This window comes from Branchiostoma belcheri, unplaced genomic scaffold (genome assembly GCF_001625305.1).
Source record: "Branchiostoma belcheri isolate BF01 breed outbred unplaced genomic scaffold, Haploidv18h27 scaffold11, whole genome shotgun sequence".
NCBI lineage: Eukaryota > Metazoa > Chordata > Leptocardii > Amphioxiformes > Branchiostomatidae > Branchiostoma > Branchiostoma belcheri.
Window position 1 is genome coordinate 4,314,427 of NW_017802491.1, and position 21,346 is coordinate 4,335,772.

The 21,346-nt window shown below is 39.7% G+C and overlaps 1 protein-coding gene across 1 annotated transcript in view; it reads left to right on the forward strand.

Annotated features, from left to right (window-relative positions):
* LOC109482154 overlaps positions 1-16,511 on the forward strand; it is a 53,508-nt gene extending 36,997 nt beyond the window's left edge. The window contains exons 5-6 of the mRNA XM_019784858.1: positions 6,233-6,693; positions 16,381-16,511. Coding sequence (XP_019640417.1) covers positions 6,233-6,693; positions 16,381-16,511 — 592 coding nt within the window. The remainder of the gene's footprint in view (positions 1-6,232; positions 6,694-16,380) is intronic.
* The last annotated feature ends 4,835 nt before the right edge of the window (positions 16,512-21,346 follow it).

Genomic DNA, 21,346 nt, shown 5'->3' on the forward strand with positions numbered 1-21,346 from the left:
CGGCCCTGGGCGGGTTTGAAATGTCATGCATGGAGGAGACCAAAGATCAGTTATTTCAGGATGGGTGTAACGACATGTAACTGCTTTGAAATAGCTGAGGAAAACTTTGAGATAGACTCAAGACAAAATCAAACTACAACGTCCATAAATGTTAAGAGCATTTTGTGAGGACAGCTGGATCTGGGATATTGCATGTACGGTGCAAGTTCTGTTTATGATAATGTGTTCCAAGCAAGATGAAAGCTGTAGCTAATGGAAGATTAAAATGACTTTGATATACACAAATTGAATATTGTCAGCACCTATGAAGCAGTGTTTCCGCCAGGCGGCCGCCCAGCCGTCCTTTGACGCCCTCTTCCCGCTGGGGACGGCCTAGGCTCGTGAGGAGGCCGTCTCAAGAAAAAAAATGATACCGTATTTCTTGTAGGACCGAAGGACCAGACATCGATATATATTTGATTTTCACTCGGCTATTAAAAGATAAACTTGTTAGATATGTTTTCAAACATAAGAAAAGTTTATTTGCAGGCATTTATCTCTTGAATACGACACAAAAATGTGTCTCATGCACCGCGCACGGCCTCCTCAGCTAGCTGCAAATCCTGCGTCACATGCCCACATTTCGCGTCTCTGATTGGTTGTTGCGTCGGCCGCTGCAGCGCCAGCGGTAAGATTGAGCGAGCCGACGCGCGTGTAAACAACTTTTCTTTGTTAGGATATAAGCGCTAAAACGCTATTTTCCACAACCACACATCGATATTCTAGTGAAGAAATATATTTAGTTTCAAGAATCTTTCGGGTAAATATATATTTCTATGCGTATTTTTTGCATTTTCAGCGTTAGTTTGAGGTACACTTACCCCGGAAGTATACGGACCGCGTGCGTTTCTCGTAGCGTAGCCACGCTAATTTTTTTGTGTTTTTACCCCGAGTTTTACCAATCAAAACAATAAAGAACTCCCGCTAAGGAGAACCCAGTAACATGTCAGATTCCAGCAATTATGTTTTTGATCAAAATTATGGATGTGCACGTATTTCAGCCGTATTCGTCCGCGGGAATTCTTGACGCAAACCTACCCCGCGAACAGGAATCAGGACCGCCGGCCTTTATCCGGAAGTTGCCGCCGCATTAAAGTTACCTTTACTTTAACAATTATTTGCCTCTCAGAATGCGGGAAATGGCGTTTAAGAGGGTTAAAATTTCAAAATTTCCCGGGGGAGCATGCCCCCGGACCCCCCTAGTATAAGCTCGCGCCTTCGGCGCTCGCGGTCGGGCCTTCGGCCCTCCGGTTGGGACGGCCTTCGGCCGTCTCCTGGCGGAAACACTGCTATGAAGTATCATAAATAAAAACTGTAATGGCAGTGGTTAATCTGAACAGTTCTTATTATAATCCATAATTTAATTTCCTAAATTCTGAGTGTTGCAGGGAAAATTTGTCTGGTGCAGGCAATTTTCAATGTCACACGCACCAGTGCAGTTAAAATTGCAGAAAAAGGATTCGAATTCTGTACAAGTATTGAAACTCACAGTCATCGCCCTTTGAGACTGATACAACTTACATGACTGTATACTGGGGAAACCCCTTGGGTGGATGTATAGCTAATTGCTGTGTCGTGTGTAACATTCTTTATTTCCCTGGAATTAATGATGCGAGATATATTCTGCAAGTAGAGGGTCAACAGGGGTCACAGATTCTAATCTAGGACAACCTTGCTGGTCAAGGTCATAAATAATTCATGCCAAATAGAATACTGGGATACTTTATTCACTTCATGGCCTTTAGCTATCATACGATATTTATTATTAAGGAGCATATTGTATCCAGAAAGTTCAAACATGCCTATCTACATGTAGTTCTGTGCCTGATGGGGTTAGGGTTAGAATCAGGATAGTCTCCACAGTTCTGGATAGTCTCCCTGTATATCCAAGAGCATAGATTTGCCCCAGGCATGCTTCTGGATAATCGTACTGTTCAGAACTGTTCCTTGGGTTTTGGTTTGAGCATGGTTCTGGATAAAGCATAGTTCTGTATCTGCATCAGACTCAGAGCTAAAGTGTCTCGTATGGGCCACAAGGATTTGATTATATGTATACATATGACTCCTAAAAACTGAAGCAAGCGTGCACAAAAAAATGGGATGAATGCACAGGTGCCTTAACAAGTTAACTTTAAAGTATACAACATATAGGCACAAACTTTCATTGTTAAATGACCGGATACACAGAGCATCATGATTTGATATAACATAAATGATAACTGTTGTGATGTTAGTTTCTTTTTTAGGAGGTTGTCTAATGTTTCATAATTTAAACTCTCAGGCATATTTGCTCGTGTTGCAACGATTTTACCTATTTGGTGGTATTGTGGCAAATCTTTACCTATTTGGTGGTATTGTGGCAAATCTTTAATACTTGTAATTCTAATCCAATTTAAATTTCAGCAATCCAGCCCATTTGAAAGTGCAAAAAATTGTGGCGCCCATGCAATTTACCAGTCAGTATGGCGCCTTAGCCCCTTCAAAAGTGGTAACAGTGTGAAATGCCAAACATTAGGCATGGCAGGATTTGTAGCAGTGAGGAAATTGTTAAATGTGATTGTGAAGGATTATGTTACGCTGCGATGCTGCAATTCCAACAGATGGAATAGGGACCATGCGAGGTCGAGTTGAAAGGCCTTTGGTGCTCTCCTGAGATAGATGCCTTTTGCATAAGGCTGTCAGTTGAGGGCAGCACACTGTCTGCACTTACCGGCACATGAATTCGAAGTGAACATATGACAAGACTTGAAATGTTCTGAGACTTTGCTACATTTCAAAAATGCAGTATCTAGTATCAGGGCTTCAAACACTTTTTCTGAAAACCTGCACTGGTGCAGTAGTTTACAGCAGTCCAGCTTTAAATGGCTTCTGACATACATGTAAATCACCTCAGCTTACGGCTTCAAAAAATACAGCCAGCGTTGATGGCAACCTCAAATATTGATGAGCATCCTAGCTTTTGCCTTAGGTGACTGCCCAGTGGTCAACCTGAAAAAAAGTATTTTCAAACCCGATGTTATATCGCTACAGGGTCTCCAGGCCCTAAGAATGATCTGTATTCAGAAATTGTGTGATCCAATTAACCTTTAGCTAATGGAATCATCTGAGGCTTAATTTGGAGAAGAGGAGGTGCTGACAGCAAATTTAGAAAGGTTAATTACCTTCTGTAACCCTCTGTGGATGCTACTAACTTCATGCATGTATAATTATATATAACAATACATCTGAGAAATGGTAATGATGATGTCTAGATTAGTCCAAAGAGAGAGCCATAATCATCATGAAAGCAAGCATGTTGGCCTTGGTGCAAACAAATGTCAGCCAGTGAGGTCATTTGGTTTTAATACCAGAGCACAATATCCATTTTTGTTCTGAAAATGGCCCAAAACCTGCAACAATTGTAAATGGGAAGGCTTGTATAGAAAATGGAAGAAAAAAGGAAATAGATGAAGCCTACACGACAGAAAAATTTGTACAGGCCTGACTCTAAAAGAACTCTCGACTCGATGATGCATAATTCAACAATCCAATCCAAGAGGCCAGGAGCCACCCGAAGGCTTTCCAAGTACTACATTGGACCGCCCTCAATATTACCTCACGATATCAAGCCACGCTCCCTTCAAATCGACATCCGGTCTCTAATTCTAAATTGATTTGTGGGAATCGACTCAATATCCTGACTTACTGCCTCTCGAGGTCCTCCGCTCTATTTTTAGGGAGGCAGCAATTAGGTTTTGGGGCAGATGACGTCAATTGGCGGTTTCCGCCCACGCAGTTTCATTCCCAGTTTGTCTGTGGGATATTGTCAGTTGATGGTGGGAGTTATTGGCGGTCGTGAGTGTGATGGTTCAGTGCCTCGCAGAAATTAAGCCGACACACCTACGCAAAGGATTCTCATTGGCATGTGAAGAAATTGTGGCTCTAAACCAACTTACTGTCAATCTCGTATGCTGGCAGTCTGTGCGTGTGCAGAAAGTTAGATGGAAAATACTGTCTGTAGTACTCAGCCATCTGCCCTTTGGAAAACGCCAAGTTTTAGGGTACGTCGTTGGCAACAGCCACTGCTATGACCTGAGCTTGCAGTCATTCAAATGTGTGCAGAAAGTTAACTCCAAAACACTCAGGAACTGTCAGTAACTGTATGTTAGTGCATTGTGGTTAATGTACATGTAGGGGTGTGTCTTCAGACTTGTGTAATAGCAGAGGAGGAATGGCACTCAAAAGAAGTCCAGTAAGTCCTAAGACTTTTGCCACAGGCCACATACATGCAGCTTGTCATTGTAAAATTAATTGCAAAATTTGGTCATCACTCCTGGGAAAATATGGTAAAACTTGGCCTCAATAACTACTCAAGAGACAAAGGAAAAGTGATTGGTAACTCAGGGGGTGGTTGCTCCAGACAAGAGGGTTTGAACCTTCACAGTACCAAGAATTAAAAGAACAGACTGTTGCCAACATGTAACAAGGAATGTACATGTACCTCAAAACAAGTGAAATGGAAAAAGTTCAGCATACATGTACTTCGTGAAGTATAGTTGTTGTTGTAGAATTAGCTGTAATGTATTTGTATTGGCAAGGTGCCCCCTTTTCAAACAGTCATAAAAGATAATTGCAACAATATATCAGAGTATGAGGAATCATAATTACATGTTTTTTTTAATATCCCTGCCCACAATGTCTGTATTATTGACGATGATGGCGCGACATTTGACTGTAACCCTATCAAATAAGGCAATATTTCATAGTTAGGGTATTAATTGGGGTAGTAAGTTTGAACAATTTGTCAGAGTTAGACAGTGTTTATGTGAGACATACATGTAAATCCAAAAGACCAAAACTCAGAACAGAATGCAAATCTTGAAGCAGTCACATCTTACAATATGGCATAGATGAAAAATTATTTTTGATGATCATTGATATAATATACTAAATCAAATACATAACAGGAAACTTGTTGGAATTTAAAAAAAAGAAGACACAGTTCAAAAGTTTCCTGGTAAATTGATAAAAAACCTTTAAAAGAAGAAAAATTGAGCAAAAACTGAATTTTACCGGAAAGGTTTGTTGCCAAGGCCCACAACTCAGATTTAGAAAAACTTAAACTAAATCATCTACATGTACACTTACGCGCCTGGCAAGCTTCCGCCGTTTTCCCATCGTGCTAAAACTGTCCATAACTGGACTGCTGCTGTATCTGGCATCTATTTTTAGCGAGCTTGGAAATTGAGGGTTTAATGGCACTATGCCTGTAAAATTGCAAACAAGCAAGTTATCAAAGGGGTTAGAATGGCCAAGGTATAACTGGTCATCCATCGTAATCCCAGAATAGCTCACTGTTCATCTTCACTTTTTACTAGAAATGGAATGCCTCCACCATATCTCATGCCTTGTCATGGTCAGAAATAACTAAGAAACAATAATGCTTCTCGCCAAGAATTTTAGGTCTGAAACAAGTTTGATAAGCTGCTCACAGTTTGCAGCAATTCTATTGATTTTCTTCAGAAACCGAAAAACAAAAAGGGGGATTTTGCATGTTATCCAGATTCGTTTCAGCAAGGATTTCTTTTCAATCCCCGAACCAGGCTCTGCAAATTGACTGGAATAACCTTTACCATGGGGACACAAATCCGCCAAATGTAGCGTCGGAAATTGCTACGGACTTACGCCAACGCTGCAGCTTTTCTTCTCACCTGCTAATCCCTCCACCCCGGAAATAGTAGACATGTTAATCATTGCCTGTGTAAATACCAATCGGCCTTCTGGCTGTTATACTAATCTGGACTTTCAGAGAGTTTTTAATATGACTGCGCATGCCAAGAAGTTTCGGAATACTAAATATACAAACAAAGGCCGTGTCTACCAACTTGTCATAAAATGATAATTTCTTTGGAAACATAGGTTGTACATGTGAATTGCTCAGTGTTCAACAAGCACTGCCTTTCCTAATAATTATATAACAGGTATGCTAGAACTCTTTTTGAGACTCGACTCAGTCTAGCTTGGCAACATACTGATATCTGTTCAATAGACTTTGAACCTAAAGCTTATTTTAAGGTTCTTTGCAGCGTGCTAAATTTGTAAGCTGTTGACTGAAACAAACAAAATGTCTTTTGAGTTGCGGTCGATCTATCAAAAGTGGTAATTTTTGTGTTGTTCTGTTTCTAAATCTGTCGTCCATGTTGTTTTGCTACAGAAGTCGTATGGACTCCATGGATAAGGACAAGGACGTTGAACCAGAGGAGTTAAACCCAGAAACCTCTCGGGGGAAACAACACAAGCAGGACAGGAGGCCCTCCAAGCCTCCCAGCACCACAGAAGTCACCATAGAAATCAAACCAGAGAAACCCAAGGCAGAGAGGAAACTCTCTCGCTCGCGGACTCTCCCCTCCACCCCGCAGAAAAGACGCTCGTCGAGCGCGGACGACTTGCTGAGACTCCAGACGAACGCGGGAGACGACAGCCTGCAGAGACTGGGGAAGGGCCCCCTGGGGAAGTCTGCGCAGGACTGCAGCAGGCTGGGTGCGGAGGAGCCCCCCAGTGGCCAGACCACCCTGTGTATACCTCAGATTCATGTGGAAAGTACAGAGACTACAGAGAGGAGGAGGAGGCTACTGCCTCAGCCTCCAGTGGATGGGAGCACCATCCCTACTAGAGGTCAGTCCTGGGGCAGGTCTCTGTTTCCCAGTGTTCATTCATTATCATTCACCTTGTTATATCTAGGTTGGGTTGCATCCCAGTTGGTTCCACCCAGTCTAAGCTAGAACTACCAGTACAAATACTTTGCCATTACAGAGACAAGAGAATGACTAAGTTTACTGGTACTAAATTTCAGATGATGAGCAGTGCACACACCATCAACTCAAATTTCTGACAAGTTGACAAATTGAATGTTACTCTGACTCTCCAGGTTGTTCAATAGTTAATAAAAATGAAATCTTAATTTTACAGATTGATTTTACACATTTTGATTGCATACGACTAATACATAACTGATTTCAAGGTGTAGATTTGGACTTTTTTTGCCTATTAATGGAAACATTTGTATTAATAATTGATAATATTGATGTAAAATTAATCATTAATCAATAAATATTAAATGAGGAAACGTCTCATATCATGATAGACAGCATCAGTTCAGTTCAGATCAGTTTCAGTTTATTTCGCACTTCAAAACAAAATGTAACTAATACAAATACAAGAAAATATAAATGAAATGTAACACTCCGAACTTACTAACAGTGCAGGGAGGCCGGAAGCATAAAATGCTTATGAGGAGCTCCCTTCATAACGTGATTAACAATTCAAATCAATCGGATAAATAAGAAATAACTTAGGTAACGGGTAAATAAACAAAACAATAAAATACAATAAGATACAATACTATCTACAATAATGAAAAATGTAATCATGTAATGGAAGCCCCGCCCACCCTGGTGTGACATGTTGTCAGGAAATAACCCTAATGATGGCATGTGCAGACAGGTGATTAATCGTCCTACATAGGTTATTCCACAACAATGGGTGTCATAAATCGATCATCTTCCTGGTTGATTCTAATCACTTAATGAGCACTGAAAGGGAGGAAATTACTTCCTGAACTGGAGCAGATTAAAAAACACCCTCCGGCGATTTACAAGGGTTGCTGTTTTATTGATTTTATTTTTGCCAAGAGAATACTCCTACCAGCTTCTTAGAAAAACAACCAATGATGTGAAAAAATATCACCTTGAAGTTTTGACTTCTACTGGGCTTGGAGTCAATGTGAAAAAATCTCTTCCCAAATCTTTCACTACTAAGAAAAGAGCCCTGAACCCTCTACTACAATCAAAAACGATGTTTGAAACTTACAGCATGTATATCATGGAGTTCTGTTTATCAGTGGGAATATCAGCTTCTACACTGATGATTGGCACCTGGATGCAATGACTCCTTCTTATTGAGCTTTCTTTTATGTATTCCTGGCGCCAACAGATATTGGCTGTAATGTACTTTATCTGAGGAGCTGTCAAAATGACCATTATACGTCAGTGTTGGGTGCAGACAGACCAATTTCCTTATGTCTACATGATAGAAGGATAAAACTAAGTGGGACAAGGAAACTTTTTGGCAAATTTAAAGCCCTCTTTGGGCTAGTGAACCATACAGACAGGATAAATACAAATATCGTTTACAGTAAAAGTCAACAGGGGAAGAGAAAAATAACTGAAAAAATAATTATGCAAAAATACTAAATAAGCAAAGTATCATTTGGATAAGAAAGTTAAGAAGACAAATGTTGTAACTCACTTTCTCCCTGTAAACTCTTTATCCTTTCATTTACCCCACATAAATGTTATTAAGAAGACATAAAGTTCTGAAAGGGATTTGGGATTTTTGTTCAAGTTCATCAATAATCAACCCGCTGTGACTAAGGTTTCCTGTTTGTCAGTGTTGGAAGTTAGCCCAATTATGAGTAAGCCCCATTACATGCATCATAGTCAGCATCAGCTGCTGCCTACACACACCTCTGCACAGCTAATCCAGCTTTAAGCAAGACTCATGGCTTCATTATCAAAGTTGGCTGTCGTAAAGATCACCAACTTCCTGTATGCAGACGATACCCTTGGAATGTACTCTTTTTACAACTTTTTCTACAAAAATCTGAGAGCCAAGAAATCAAATTTGTGAGGCCTTGGGGTGGACATCTAATATTGCTGATATTTAAGACAGACTGTACTGCAGTCATGCCCTGGCAGCTCAGTTGAGTACCGTATCTTACTTCTTTATAACAGCAGAATTTCAGCACTAAGGCCAGATGCCACATAATTTAAAGTTTTGTTTCCTTCAGTTCAGCCATTCAAATTAGGCCTGTGAAAAAAATGTTACTAGTTTCAGGCCTGGGTCAGTAGGTAGGGATTCCTTTTTGTTTCTTTTTTTCTTCTTTTTTTCTTCTTTTTTGATTTAATAGGAATGTGTGACCCTTCTCATCTTGTGGTAAGGCCTTGGAAAAAAATGTAGTGTTTCCTGGCACCGTTTTCCAACCAACCCTATCAAAAACATGCCAGACCTAGCTTTTTTCAGTTGACTTTCTTTTCATTTTTTTCTAAAGGGACTAATCTTTCACCCAATTTACTCAATGAAAATTTGCTTCTGAAAACCCTTGAAAGAATGTTTTTAAGGGTTTGAAATTCAGATCGAAAATATAATGGACTTACTAGCTAGCAGTCAACTGAAAAAAGCTAGGTCTGGCATGTTTTTGATAGGGTCGGTCAGGAAACAGTGCCAGGAAATGCTACATTTTTTGCCTAGGCCTTACCACAAGATGAGAAGGGTCACACATTCCTATTAATTATTAATCAGTACTATCTGTCCTGTGAGAGAAAGCCTTGTTAATGAGTCCAGCGGTTCAGCCTTCATCTGCGACTTGACGTCATCGAAACCCCACCAGCTGACCCCAACGGTAGTCAGGCATGAATTTTTTATCGCGGCGGTATCGCCTTTTGACCCAAATATGCTGAGATTTGTACTTTGAAGTCTGGGGGGAATTTTTGGAGGGAACACCCATCCATAAAGATGCTGCCTGTAGCGGTAAGGGTAATGCATGTCAGCACAAATCACATCGCCCCATGAAAGATTGATCATCTTCAACAAAATTGATATTTCTGCTGGGATCTTATGACTGTTACGCATAATAATCACCCTGGACAAGCACTTCAGCAGAATGCACTGCACCTGCGCAAAACCTGGATTTTTCACGTTTTCGTAGGATGCTTGGTTGATACTGCACCAGCATGTTGCTTGTTGCACACGATCTTTAATGACACATCAGTTGAAAACTATAAACTGAACTGAATGTCCTGTGGTGTAGGCGTTCTTTTTAAAGATTTTTTTAACTTTTCCCTGCTACCTAACCCCATAACCAATACCAGTTTGGTACTAAACAGCTCCTGGGTACATGTACCTGTACAGTACCTGTATAGCTACTGTAATGTTTAATGGAAATGTATTCAAATTCTCTCTACCTTTGACAAATATACCAATAAAATAGGAGTTTTCTATCTAAGTATGATGAAACGTTTTCTAGGTTCATTTTGTGGGTACCCAAACCCGTGATTTGTGAACATCCCTGCCTGGCCCCAGTGTTTCTTCCTGCCAACCTTGTAGAACTAATGGCACAATAATGGCGGTCTCACAGGCAAGCCAACTGAGACCTTACATTACATTACACCTAATTGAGGGGGAATCATGGTGTTGTGATTCGGTGTTCTCAACCATCCATTATGTCCTGCAGAGTTCCAGAGTTTCGTAAGTGGTGTGCAACTGGGGCAAACCATGTGGAAAATGCATGGAATACACAATATCCAAGCTCTATTTTCTGTTTACCTGCAATGATGGTGCTATTTTGAAGATTCAAGAATATGCCCCCCTAGTGTCTGAGCTGGTTTTGTCATGGACCAGTGCTGATTAGGTGCAGGTAGACCTGCACAGCTGCACTAACCTGCATAAGCAGGTGGTATTTCAAACCTTGGTGTGGATATTTAGTGCAGGTCAGGTGCAGGTAGACATCAGAAATACCCGGACAGCTCCAATTTCACCTGCAGTAACCTTCATATACAGGTGGTGTTTCCAGCCCTGGCACGGAATGCACAACATCCCATTCTCCATATGGGGTAACCAGCTGTGAAATGCTGGCAGGCTGGGAAAGATTGTGGGGACGTCTTTGTTGGCATGTGTTATTTCAGGTCAAGAACTCTTGCAATATTTATTCTTCCGTCTCAAAGTATTCTAAAACTTTGTGTTTGCCTGATAGGTATCCAGCTGTTTTCAGCACTAAATTAATTGAAGTATTCCACATCAGAAAATGGATTCAGATATTTCATGCTATCCTTACTAATAATGAAATTTTCGTAAACTGTCTTTCCAAATCCTCATTCTAACCCTTTTCAAACTTGGTGTTTAGTATTCAAGTCATGCACAACATATATTCTGCTGTAGATCTTGCTGTGTGCATCATATCTTTGTTCTTTACATGTATGTGAAAAAGGTGCCTCTGAGATGCTCATGCTTCTCAAATAGAATTTATGATATAAGGTTTGCGTAATATCTTAATTAAAAAATGCCTCAAGCTCTCACGGTATCATGAATTTTGCTCATATTTCACTTCAGTTTTGAAGTGTTATGTTTGTTGCATACCCAACAGCATGCAATTCCAAGCCATCAAAACAATGAGAATACAGTATTCTATTGGTACTTAGAACATAAATGCCATATTATTATAATGATTAGCAGTCATGCATGTGCTGTTACAAAATACCTATAGTGACCATTACTCCACTCAAGCATCAATAAATGCTTACCAGCAATGAAACATGTCCCTGGGCAAATCAGAACTGCCGTAACATGCGAACATGTAACAGCTACAGAGCTTTAATTTGCAGACAGCTTCATTTGTAATGCAAGGAAAAGGCTCAAGGGTCAAATCTGAGGCTGTGTCCCAAGGAGGTCACACATAACATGAGCTTAGTCTTACATATTCTAGTGCTTGCCTTTGTCGTAAAGAAAATGCATGAATCGTGATGGGACAAATACTCTCCTTCATTAGACCATCTAACTCTGTATGGTCGACAATCTCTTGTGATCACAGTAAGGCTGTGATTGCAACTTCACTTGCAGGTAGCAAATCCAAATTGCACAATTTTTAAGCTAACGTAAAAGCATCACGCTTCGTCCAACATGCCCTGAATATCTAACCCTGGTGCCATAACATAGTTACCACCCGCGGGCTCTCTCTCTTTGCTTGCTCACTACCACAATGCCATCTAGACTACTCAATATCATTATGAAATAATCTGTGATTCTGCAATTTATAAATTATATTTGCAATAGTAAGAAAAAAAGTTGTGGACATAGGGTGAAATTCATCATGATGTGACCAATTGAAATTACAGTAAAGGCAATTCCTCAGTAACTAAATAGCTTTAAACAATACCTGAAGTTTGATATGCAGGTGTTAGGTGGATATTATAATCAGAGTGCCTGCAAAGCTGGTATGTTGATAAAGGGCAGTTTTCCTATGGAGACATTGCCTAAACTACATACATGTAGCTTAGGTACTCATGACTAGAGGAGTAAAATCAACGTTTAATGTTGATTTTACATTCCAGACTGCAAAAACATGTAAATAGGAAAAATTGGCTGAGTAATTATTTTTCCAGCAACCTTGAGAGCCTGGTAGAGGCTCCATTCTACCCACTCATGTAGCCTGCAGTATCTTCCATTGTTGACTGTGTTTAATGATACTTCCGTAGTGCGGGGGAGGGGAATTTTCTGCACCAGTAGTTCTCAGCTAACATGTCCACGTGAGTACGCCTGCCTGCCGCTGGCTATGCGTGGGTGGAGGGAAAGTTTGCGTCATCTCGGGAGGGAGTCAGAACCTTTACACCACTGTCTACTCACATGCCTGCGTATGATAATATCTTTTGCAATTTACAAACTGTTAAGCTATGAAAACTAACTCTGTGTGCAACTGTGTGTGTGCGTGTGCATGTGTGTAACAAAAAGGGAGAGAGATTTTAAGATTCTAAGATTTAAAGATCTACATTTGATATATGATGTAACAATTGGGGTGTAAAGTCTATTTGATTGTATAAGAAGTTCCTTCACTTTGAACTTGTTTTACACTCCTGAACATTGGACAGGTATAATCCCTTCTCTGTAAAGCCGGCCCGTCTCATCTTTTCATATGTTTCCAGTCATGAAGACAGGGTAATGTATAGTGGATATAACAGATAATGTCTACCCCACTTTTCCATTGGTGTGATTAAGCCCCATAATACGGTAACTTCAGAAAGAAAAGAAGATAGAGCACAAGATTCATAAACTCAGAAATATAGCTATATCTAAAGTACAAAACCATCTTTCCCATTAACCATTGGTGGGAATAAGCCCCTTAATACAGTAACTTCCAAAAGAGAATAAGGGTTTAGAAAGCTTTGATATCTGAAGTATTACATAAAACCTTCCTACATGACATATCTCCAATAACCATTGGTTAATATCTGTAAGTATTAAGAAAAGAAAATCTTTAAACACGACGCTTCCCCATCAACCATTTGGTATGTTTAGGCCCTTAATACGGTAACTTCCAAAAGAAAGGAAGATTTAGTGAGAAGGTTTATAAAGAATTGAAATAAAGCCTAAAGGTATCCAAAGTTTTTAGTTAATAAAACCTTCCTACACGACACTTCCCATCAACCATTGGTGTGATTAAGCCCCTTAATACCGTAACTTCCAAAAGATTTTGGAAGATAAAGTATGATGGTTCATACAGATGAAAATGGATTTGGTATTAAGTAGATAAAACCTTGCTTCTAGACACTTCCCCATTTAGCGTTGGTATGATTAAGCCTCTTAACACGCTCACTTCCAAAAGAAAGGAAGATGACGTACGAATGTTCATGTTCATGTGCCTCAGTGTCTTGTTTAGAATGCATAGCACGATGTAGGGATTTATAGTACTATATATACAGTATGACAAACTGTAATCTGACAAAGCGTCGATGAAGGTTAGACATCCAGGGCGAGAATTACGGGATGCAAAATAAATCAAACAACTGTATAAATCCTTTGAAGAATCAGATGTTTCTTCAGTATTACATATTGATTTTTATTCTCGTTAACTTTATATTGTCTTCAGATGCATTCTTAGTACTAACTAGTGAAAAAAAGTGGATGCAATCTGACTCTTTAAAGAATGTATCTGGTCGTTTGATCTATTTCGTTTTACATGACTGTACATCCATCTGCCAATGCCTCACGTATGCCGTTTGGTATGGCTAGCACATTGTAGGGATTTATCATATGTATGATATCTTATGATGTGTATGGCAATCTGGAATCTGCCATATGACAATAGATTGCCAAAATAGCTGCAGTTCGTCTTGCAGTTATATCTATGATGGCACAAACACCATGACATGCCTCACAAAGTTTTATTCAGTGTTTGTTGCAGAGTAAAAGAGTCAATTTCTTTGGTAAGTTAATTCCTTGAAAACATATGGATCTTCGACAAAGTAACATGTACACATGTATGTGCCAATAAGAAAAGTAAAGATTTTTACTGCAATTTTTTTACCACCTTTCTTTACACTGCATCATGCAGGCTGGTAGTGCTATTAGGCAGCAAGAAAGGTTCATACTTATCCCTCAGACTGAGTGTTTCCATGACTTATGTATTTCTTCAAATCTGGCTCGGATGCCAGACCCAGTGCAAGGTGATGACAATCCCTTCAGCTGGGGAACAACATACATGGCCCACTCTCATAGATGGCATCCCTAACCCATCCTTCAGTGTAATATTATAGCCAGCAGCTGCCGCGAGGCTGTGTGTTAGTTCAGGACGAAGAATGGATACCAGCTATGCGGATTATGAGGTACTGAAGCTGGTGTGTTAATAACACAACAGTTTCAGAATTGCTGAAGGGCTGTTATACTGGCTATACAAGCCTATACGGCCTGTACTTGCAAGATATTGGAAAGGTGTACTAGGATGTTACCAGAGACAGCGGTATTGGAATCAATTTGTGCATCCAGGCTATCTGGCATCCAGGCTATAGTTACTTCAGGTCTAGCTCAGCATTTTTTATCATCTGAACACCAGGAAATTGATTTGCTCTGACTCCTCTCTTGTCCTTCATCTGACATTTTCTAACGTGGCGCAGGAAGGGTAAGCACACTTACAGTTACCATAAGAAGCTTGTGTAACAGTACTCTGTTAGATTTTTTTATGGTTGCAAGTACTGTGAGTTCTCATTTTGTGTTATATAAGTTTTCGTATACATGTTGAAGTGGTGTCAAATGGCTGAGTGGCTAAGCGAGTGGACACGAGATTGTGGGGTCATGGGTTCGATTCCTTGCCGTCTTGGCTAGACGTTTTATCCTTGGAAAAGGCACTAGCCTCCTGCTGTAGTGGCCTGTGTGTGTATGGGAGTTGAGTTAAGAGTATCATGGAGTTAAACACACTCCTCTACCAGTGGACTAGCCCCCCTGCTGTAGTGGTATAGCTGTGTGGCCCTTGGGCTATATTGAAACTTTTTTTTAGTTTTAAAGTCTTAAGGAGGATGTGCTTGCAGTTAACTACCAATCAATATAACCAGTGGCAGTTATCTGTCCTTAGCAATTGATGATAATGTGTAAGCTTAGGCTATTGTATTTCAATTAAAAATGTACTTATACACAAAATTTTACTTCCTCTCAGACTATAAACCAATATGACCCACGGTCACCAGAATTTATCCTAGAAAGTAAAATTTCTCCATAAAAGTGCTGTAAAATCTAGTTTTATAACTTTTTTTATAACTTTGGCCCAAGCGAACTTTGAAATTGGCCGCATTAAAAAAAAGTGAATACCTGTATGAGCTCCGATTATGACGTCCATCCCAGTTAACTCGAGGTAAAATTTCCCAGTAAAATATAATTCTATATGCGGCCTAAGTGAACTTTGAAATTAACCCAATATAGGAAATGTCAACAGAGGTACGGGTGGCAACCTTTCATAGAGCCAGGTCTCATATAGGATGTTAATGATATTTATTGTTTTTTTCTCTCACAAGACTTTACCTTGACCTCACCATGGCATTCTAGCCGTAATGTTCCATGGTGTGAAGTGCCCTTACCTGAACTCGTAAAGTTTTGTAGTGAGTTGCTGTCTTTGCAGAATTCATGGTTGTCAAACTAATAGACTCTGTCTTATGAATTTTAAAAGACTGAGTCCAGATATGAAGGTAGTAGCAGGTTTATGGACACAAATGCACCTACATTTTTGTATAGTAAGAAAACTTCACAAGTGTCTACATGAATGTATGAGTTGTAAAATTAATTTACTGCTATACTCTCCATGGCTTAAACTATTGAACTGCACCAGAAGATATTTCATGTAAATGAAAATAAAAGTGAAGAAAAAGAAGGATGGTGAATGTTTGTTCGTACCTGTACCTGTTGGAGCAAGGAGGTTAAATACAAGGTTTTAACTCCATGGTTGGAGGAAGCTGACTTGTTTCAGGTAGACCTTGTGTTCTTGAAGCTCCACCCATCAGTTTGCAATCATACTGCAGCATACTATAAACATGAGACAAGATGTTCTTTGAATACAAAGTTGTAATACAAGTGTTGTAATTTTTGCAGCCTGATCCAAAATTATCATGATAGTTCATTTTCAATGATAGTAACAGTTACATGTAACAGTCAAGCCCGTTCAGGGGATAGGTGTTCTTGTACAGGTAGCCTTCTTAGAAAAGTGTGAAATGAAGTGAAAATTTGTGTAGTGAGGACTTGAATCATCTGACCGTAAATCGTTCTTCCCAGATGCTGCATGGAGACTAGAAGATGACGACAATGTCAACTACCTTTGTGCAATAGACGACATCAGGATCCAGACTGCCGACACTGTCATTCAGGAACTGGTGAGGCATTTCTCCTTTTTCTCTTCTTTATAGACTTAAAGTTTCTTTGTTAGTTTCTTAGGAGATGTCCACTCCGACACTCTGTGCTTTCCTAAAGGAAAAAAATCTATAAGAAATCTGTGAAATGACAGGAAAATGGTTATCAGAAGAATGTACCTGAAGTGCACTTTTGTAATGCTAAATGTCAAGTGTCAAATTTATAGGAATATGGTATCTTTGAATTGACTTCCAGCAACCACCTGTTAGCAAACCTGCTCTCCAGCTCCTGCTAGCAGTTTGTAAGAGAATTGCAGCCCTATTATGCTGGTTTGGCACCTTGGACAGGGAGGGATGTTTCCTAGCTGTGGTGATAGCCTGGGGCCAGGGCACACTGTGTGGGGTCTTCCTGTTATCAGCATACACATCCATGTTTAGAGAGAGGGAGGGAGAAAAGAGAGAGAGGAGAGACAGTCAGGGAGGGAGGGGGTGAGACACAGAGGGAGACATATACAGAAAGAGATACAGACTGAGAGGTAGACAGAAGGAAAGTGAGAGTGGATAAAAGGGCAGAAAGAGACTGGAAAAGTGAGAGGCAGATCTAGAGATCAAGAGAAAGACAGGGAGAAAGACAGAGAAGAACAAGAAAATCTTCAGCTCTCCTTTCCTACCAGTCTTGCCTCTTTATTGGCAAAGGATGGCAAAGGATGTTTTGTATCTACATGTATGTTGAAAATGATAGCCTAGGCCAGGCCAAACAGTGTGGGGTCTCTTCTCATCTGTCATCACCTGTGGAGATGTATCAACACTGGATTAACCCTTAAGCCCTGGGGACTCTCTGGGGAGAATGTTTGGCTTCAGATGTACACAGTTTGGATACCAAACACTGTTTCTACTTTCCAGTAAGAGTTACTTTGAATTAAAGAGGCTTACACTAATGCTGAAGTTTAGTTACAACTGTGGGAAAAGTAAATAAGCCAGGCCAAAGCGTCTTTCAGTGGGCTGTACCAGTATTACTGTTTAGTCTGTTCATAATTATACAGTAATTAGATTATAATTTGCATTCAGACGCTGTGCTTGACAACAGTTACAGTAAGATGTTGGTTCTTCTGTAACTCTGAGGTAAAAAGGTTTGTCATTTTTTACCTGCTTTACTCATGTTCACCTGTGTCAGGCAATTGTTAAAATGTTCTCCTATTCAGTAGTACCGGTAAGTTACATGTATATGTAAGCTGTAATCTAGTCTGGAATCTAGATTTAGAATGCCAAGACTGAAAGTACCGTCAGTGTTTCTTTGGATTGACCAAGCAATTTTTTAATCATCTTAGATTCTTTTTCTTCTTAGATTTTTTTTTTTCCAATCAAGACTTCAAACAGTACTGTGTCCAGAACTGTGCCTATCTAGTTCTATGACTGAATAAGTTAGGGTTGAGATCAGACACAGTTCTGGATAGTCTGCGTGTATCCAAGAACGTAGATTTGCCCAGGCACAATTTTGGATAAAGCACAGTTCTAAATACAACAAACAGTGAGCTGTTGTAAGGTCAGAAAAATACCCCAATATTGACCACAAATTAGAGAACAAAGGAATCTCCTGTCTTTATCTGGAGTAAAAGTGGGTCAGAGAAAGCACTATAAGTCATCAAGGTAATTATAATGTTGTCGCAGTGTTTCACCTCCGGTGAGGTGTGTAATTTTCCCACCTGCCGAATCAACACAGCGGAAACACCTGAAGATTGAATCTCCATGCAGAGGTTTAGGCTTTGACTTATTTTTTAATCAGACGTGTTTTAGCAATTTTTATTGGGCTTTCTTTTTTTTTTTTCTGATCCTTTTTTTGTTATGCCAGTCAAATAGTCTGTTTCTGCTGTTGCCAAAGGTAAGTTTGATATCTATGGAACAAATAATTAGGTGAAATATAGATTTGAGTCTACCACAGAGCATGTTAGTTTTACACAATACTATGATACTCAAGGACTCTGTATGATGTCCTTGATGTGCTAGTGTGTAACTTGCATGAAGAAACAAATTCCATTTTTGAAAGATTGAAATAGCTTTCAGTTTGTCTAATGATTCAATTATCCCTTTTTTCATTTTTCTTGTTATTAATCTTTCAACCCATTTGAAATACCACCTACCTTGTTGTTTACAGTCCAACACCATTGAAGGCTCATCTTTCACTTGTATCCTTCTGTCCTTTTCAAGATCAATTTCCAGAAAACCCTGCGTGTGTTGGGTGACAATAGGTCCCTTTGACATGTTGACTTTTCCTACACGCGTTTTGTGATGTGGGATCTTCGGTGTCAACGTGGGCTTTTCCGCTGTTGCCTCTGAATGTGTTACTATGGCACAGTTTCTATAGGCTGTTGAAAAAAGGAAATACTACGTTGCTTACTTCCTAAGTGGTTAAAGCTAAAGGGGACCAAGCTTTTAAGGCATGTTTATCTTTGTTTTTTAAAATACTTTAATATAGTTTACGAGGTTCAGTCATGAAAGGAAGCAGAAAAGGAGATTTTCTCCTCTCGATTTACTGTTTTGTTGAAGTTTTCATGTAACCAATCATCGGGCAGATCGGCTTACCCCTCCGGCCTATTGTTTGAAGTAGTTGGGCTAACGGTCTGGCCACTCCAGCGTGTTTACGCTAGATTGTTGTTGTGTCGGACCGAGACTAAATTCCTGGCTTGCAAGCGCGTGCTCCTGCCGCCTTTCAGCCTGTGCAATCTACCATAGAGGCAGCTGTGGAGTGAAGAATGAACACCTTCACTCCTTAAGATGTCGGGGTCACTTTCTTTAAGACGATAAAGTGAAGGCACCAAGTCTCGCCCGCTCTGACACCTTTACTTGAGGCCTGGGTTTCTCAACTCACCATTGCATACACTACAAGGTGGGTGCTTAATTTTTCAGGTTTGCTATAACCTGCCATAGGGATTTTTGTTGATAACTTGTATAATTGTGGTAAATTGGTTTGTAGTGGAGTTGTGTTTGGCAACTTTTAGATCAGCTAATTGTTTTCTGAACTTACTGTAACAACCTGTCCCAGCCATAGAATTACTATGGCTAGGACAGGTTGTGACAGATTCATAATGGCTTTGGATGGCATAGTAAATTCAGAAGTTATCAATCTTTGATGATATTTTTACTAAGATTAGCATATAATAGCCAGCCCTGGTGCTTGGTTCTGTGTCTTCTTCAACCTTAATAGTACACTGAAGTAGCCATTTGGCTCACCAATACTGTTTTGGTTACAGGGTTTGGCAGTAGGGAGGAGGCTAAGGTTATATTGCTTGATGCTTTCAAATCCTTTGCATATATTTCAAAGTCTGACCTTGCTGATTTGTTAATTTATGTGAGATCTAGAATCAGAAATTTAAAGCTAACAGAATGAAAATGTATTCTCAAGGTAACCTTATATCTGGAGGTAGTTTAGTCGTGTTTAGCTGCAATTATTTGCCCTTAGTCAGAGACTTGCGAGGTGAAATATAAGGTTACTCATACACAATTGCTGTGACCGTGCGCCAATTATGCTACCGGAAAGAAAACAATTTCACGCTTTATAATGTTTTTGGAGTTGGAACTGTTTTTGTGCGTCAGAGCTAATTCACAACATTCCTGTTCGATGCGCTATATACTTGGATAAAGTAAAATTACTCACTCTAATAACACAATGATTTCATCTCCATATCATAATCGTGTTTTGAGAATTTAGCAGATTCTTTAAAAACATAGAAGTTCAGACCGGACATTGGTAATTTTCAACCAAAAGAGTTTTAACTATTGAGACTCTTCTTTGAACTCATCTTCATATCATGTTATGAATATAATGTTGTTTTGACAATTTAGCACATTCTTTAAAAACATAGAAATTTTCTTTGTAGAGACACAGTCCATGCTTATAAAACAAACGATTGTTAAGTGTTCACTACATAAGTTGACACTAACCAGGTGTAAAGCATTACTTGACAGCTAATAAATCTACCATATAACCGGCCTTCTGTTGTGTTTGTAAAACTGGCGGGCTGAACTGTGCCATCTGTTTCTGAGGTCCGTTTTGCCCCGGGCGCTCTTCTTGTTTCACTGCAGTAATTGAGGCAGAGGTCAGGCTGGGTCACAGACATCTTTGTGGTCGGCATTTTACCTGCCGAATGCCGGCACTTACCCTTTCCTGAATCCTATTGGTAACAAAGCTGTTGTAACTTACGTCTTTACCAAGTAAGAAATCTAAGGCTGCAAATGAAGACCTTGCCATATGTCATGCCTTTGCCTATTACACTGAAAGGCATCACATGTAGTACCATGCTGTTTCTGCAGAACTACATGGTTCTGGTAGCTCACAAGTTGTTAGGTTGACAGTTTGGCAAGCCTCAATTAGCGTTCCGACACAGTGTACGTAAGCTGCTTGTGTGCTGCATTCCAACAGTCACGTAATCTCTGAAACTTCTGGCCGGACTTTCTTGGTGGTCTGATTATCAAGGTACAGTGTACTAAGTATATTCTTTGTCTAATATGTGATCAGAAATAATTATATGGGTTGTTCTAATAGAAGCCTGAGAGGATTACAGAGGGATCTATGTTTAAAAAAGAGAATTCTGTTTTACACTGATGTTAATTTTTCAGCAATTTTCATAACATGTTGTTGACTCCATGGACTCTATATTTTTCGTCTTTTCTTTCATAGTTACGTGTATATACTACTTGCCCGAATGATGATAAGTTTGTCTTTGAGGTATTGCTGAAACTTTCGATTGATGTCTTAATTTTTTAGCAGTTTTCTTAATATTGATGACTAGTGAGCCTATAGTAATTGTACATCTGTCATCGCTTTACTGCTTTAAGCCAAAAAATCAAGGCTTTTTGTAATATGCAAACTTACCTGAACAGTCTTTGACAAGTGA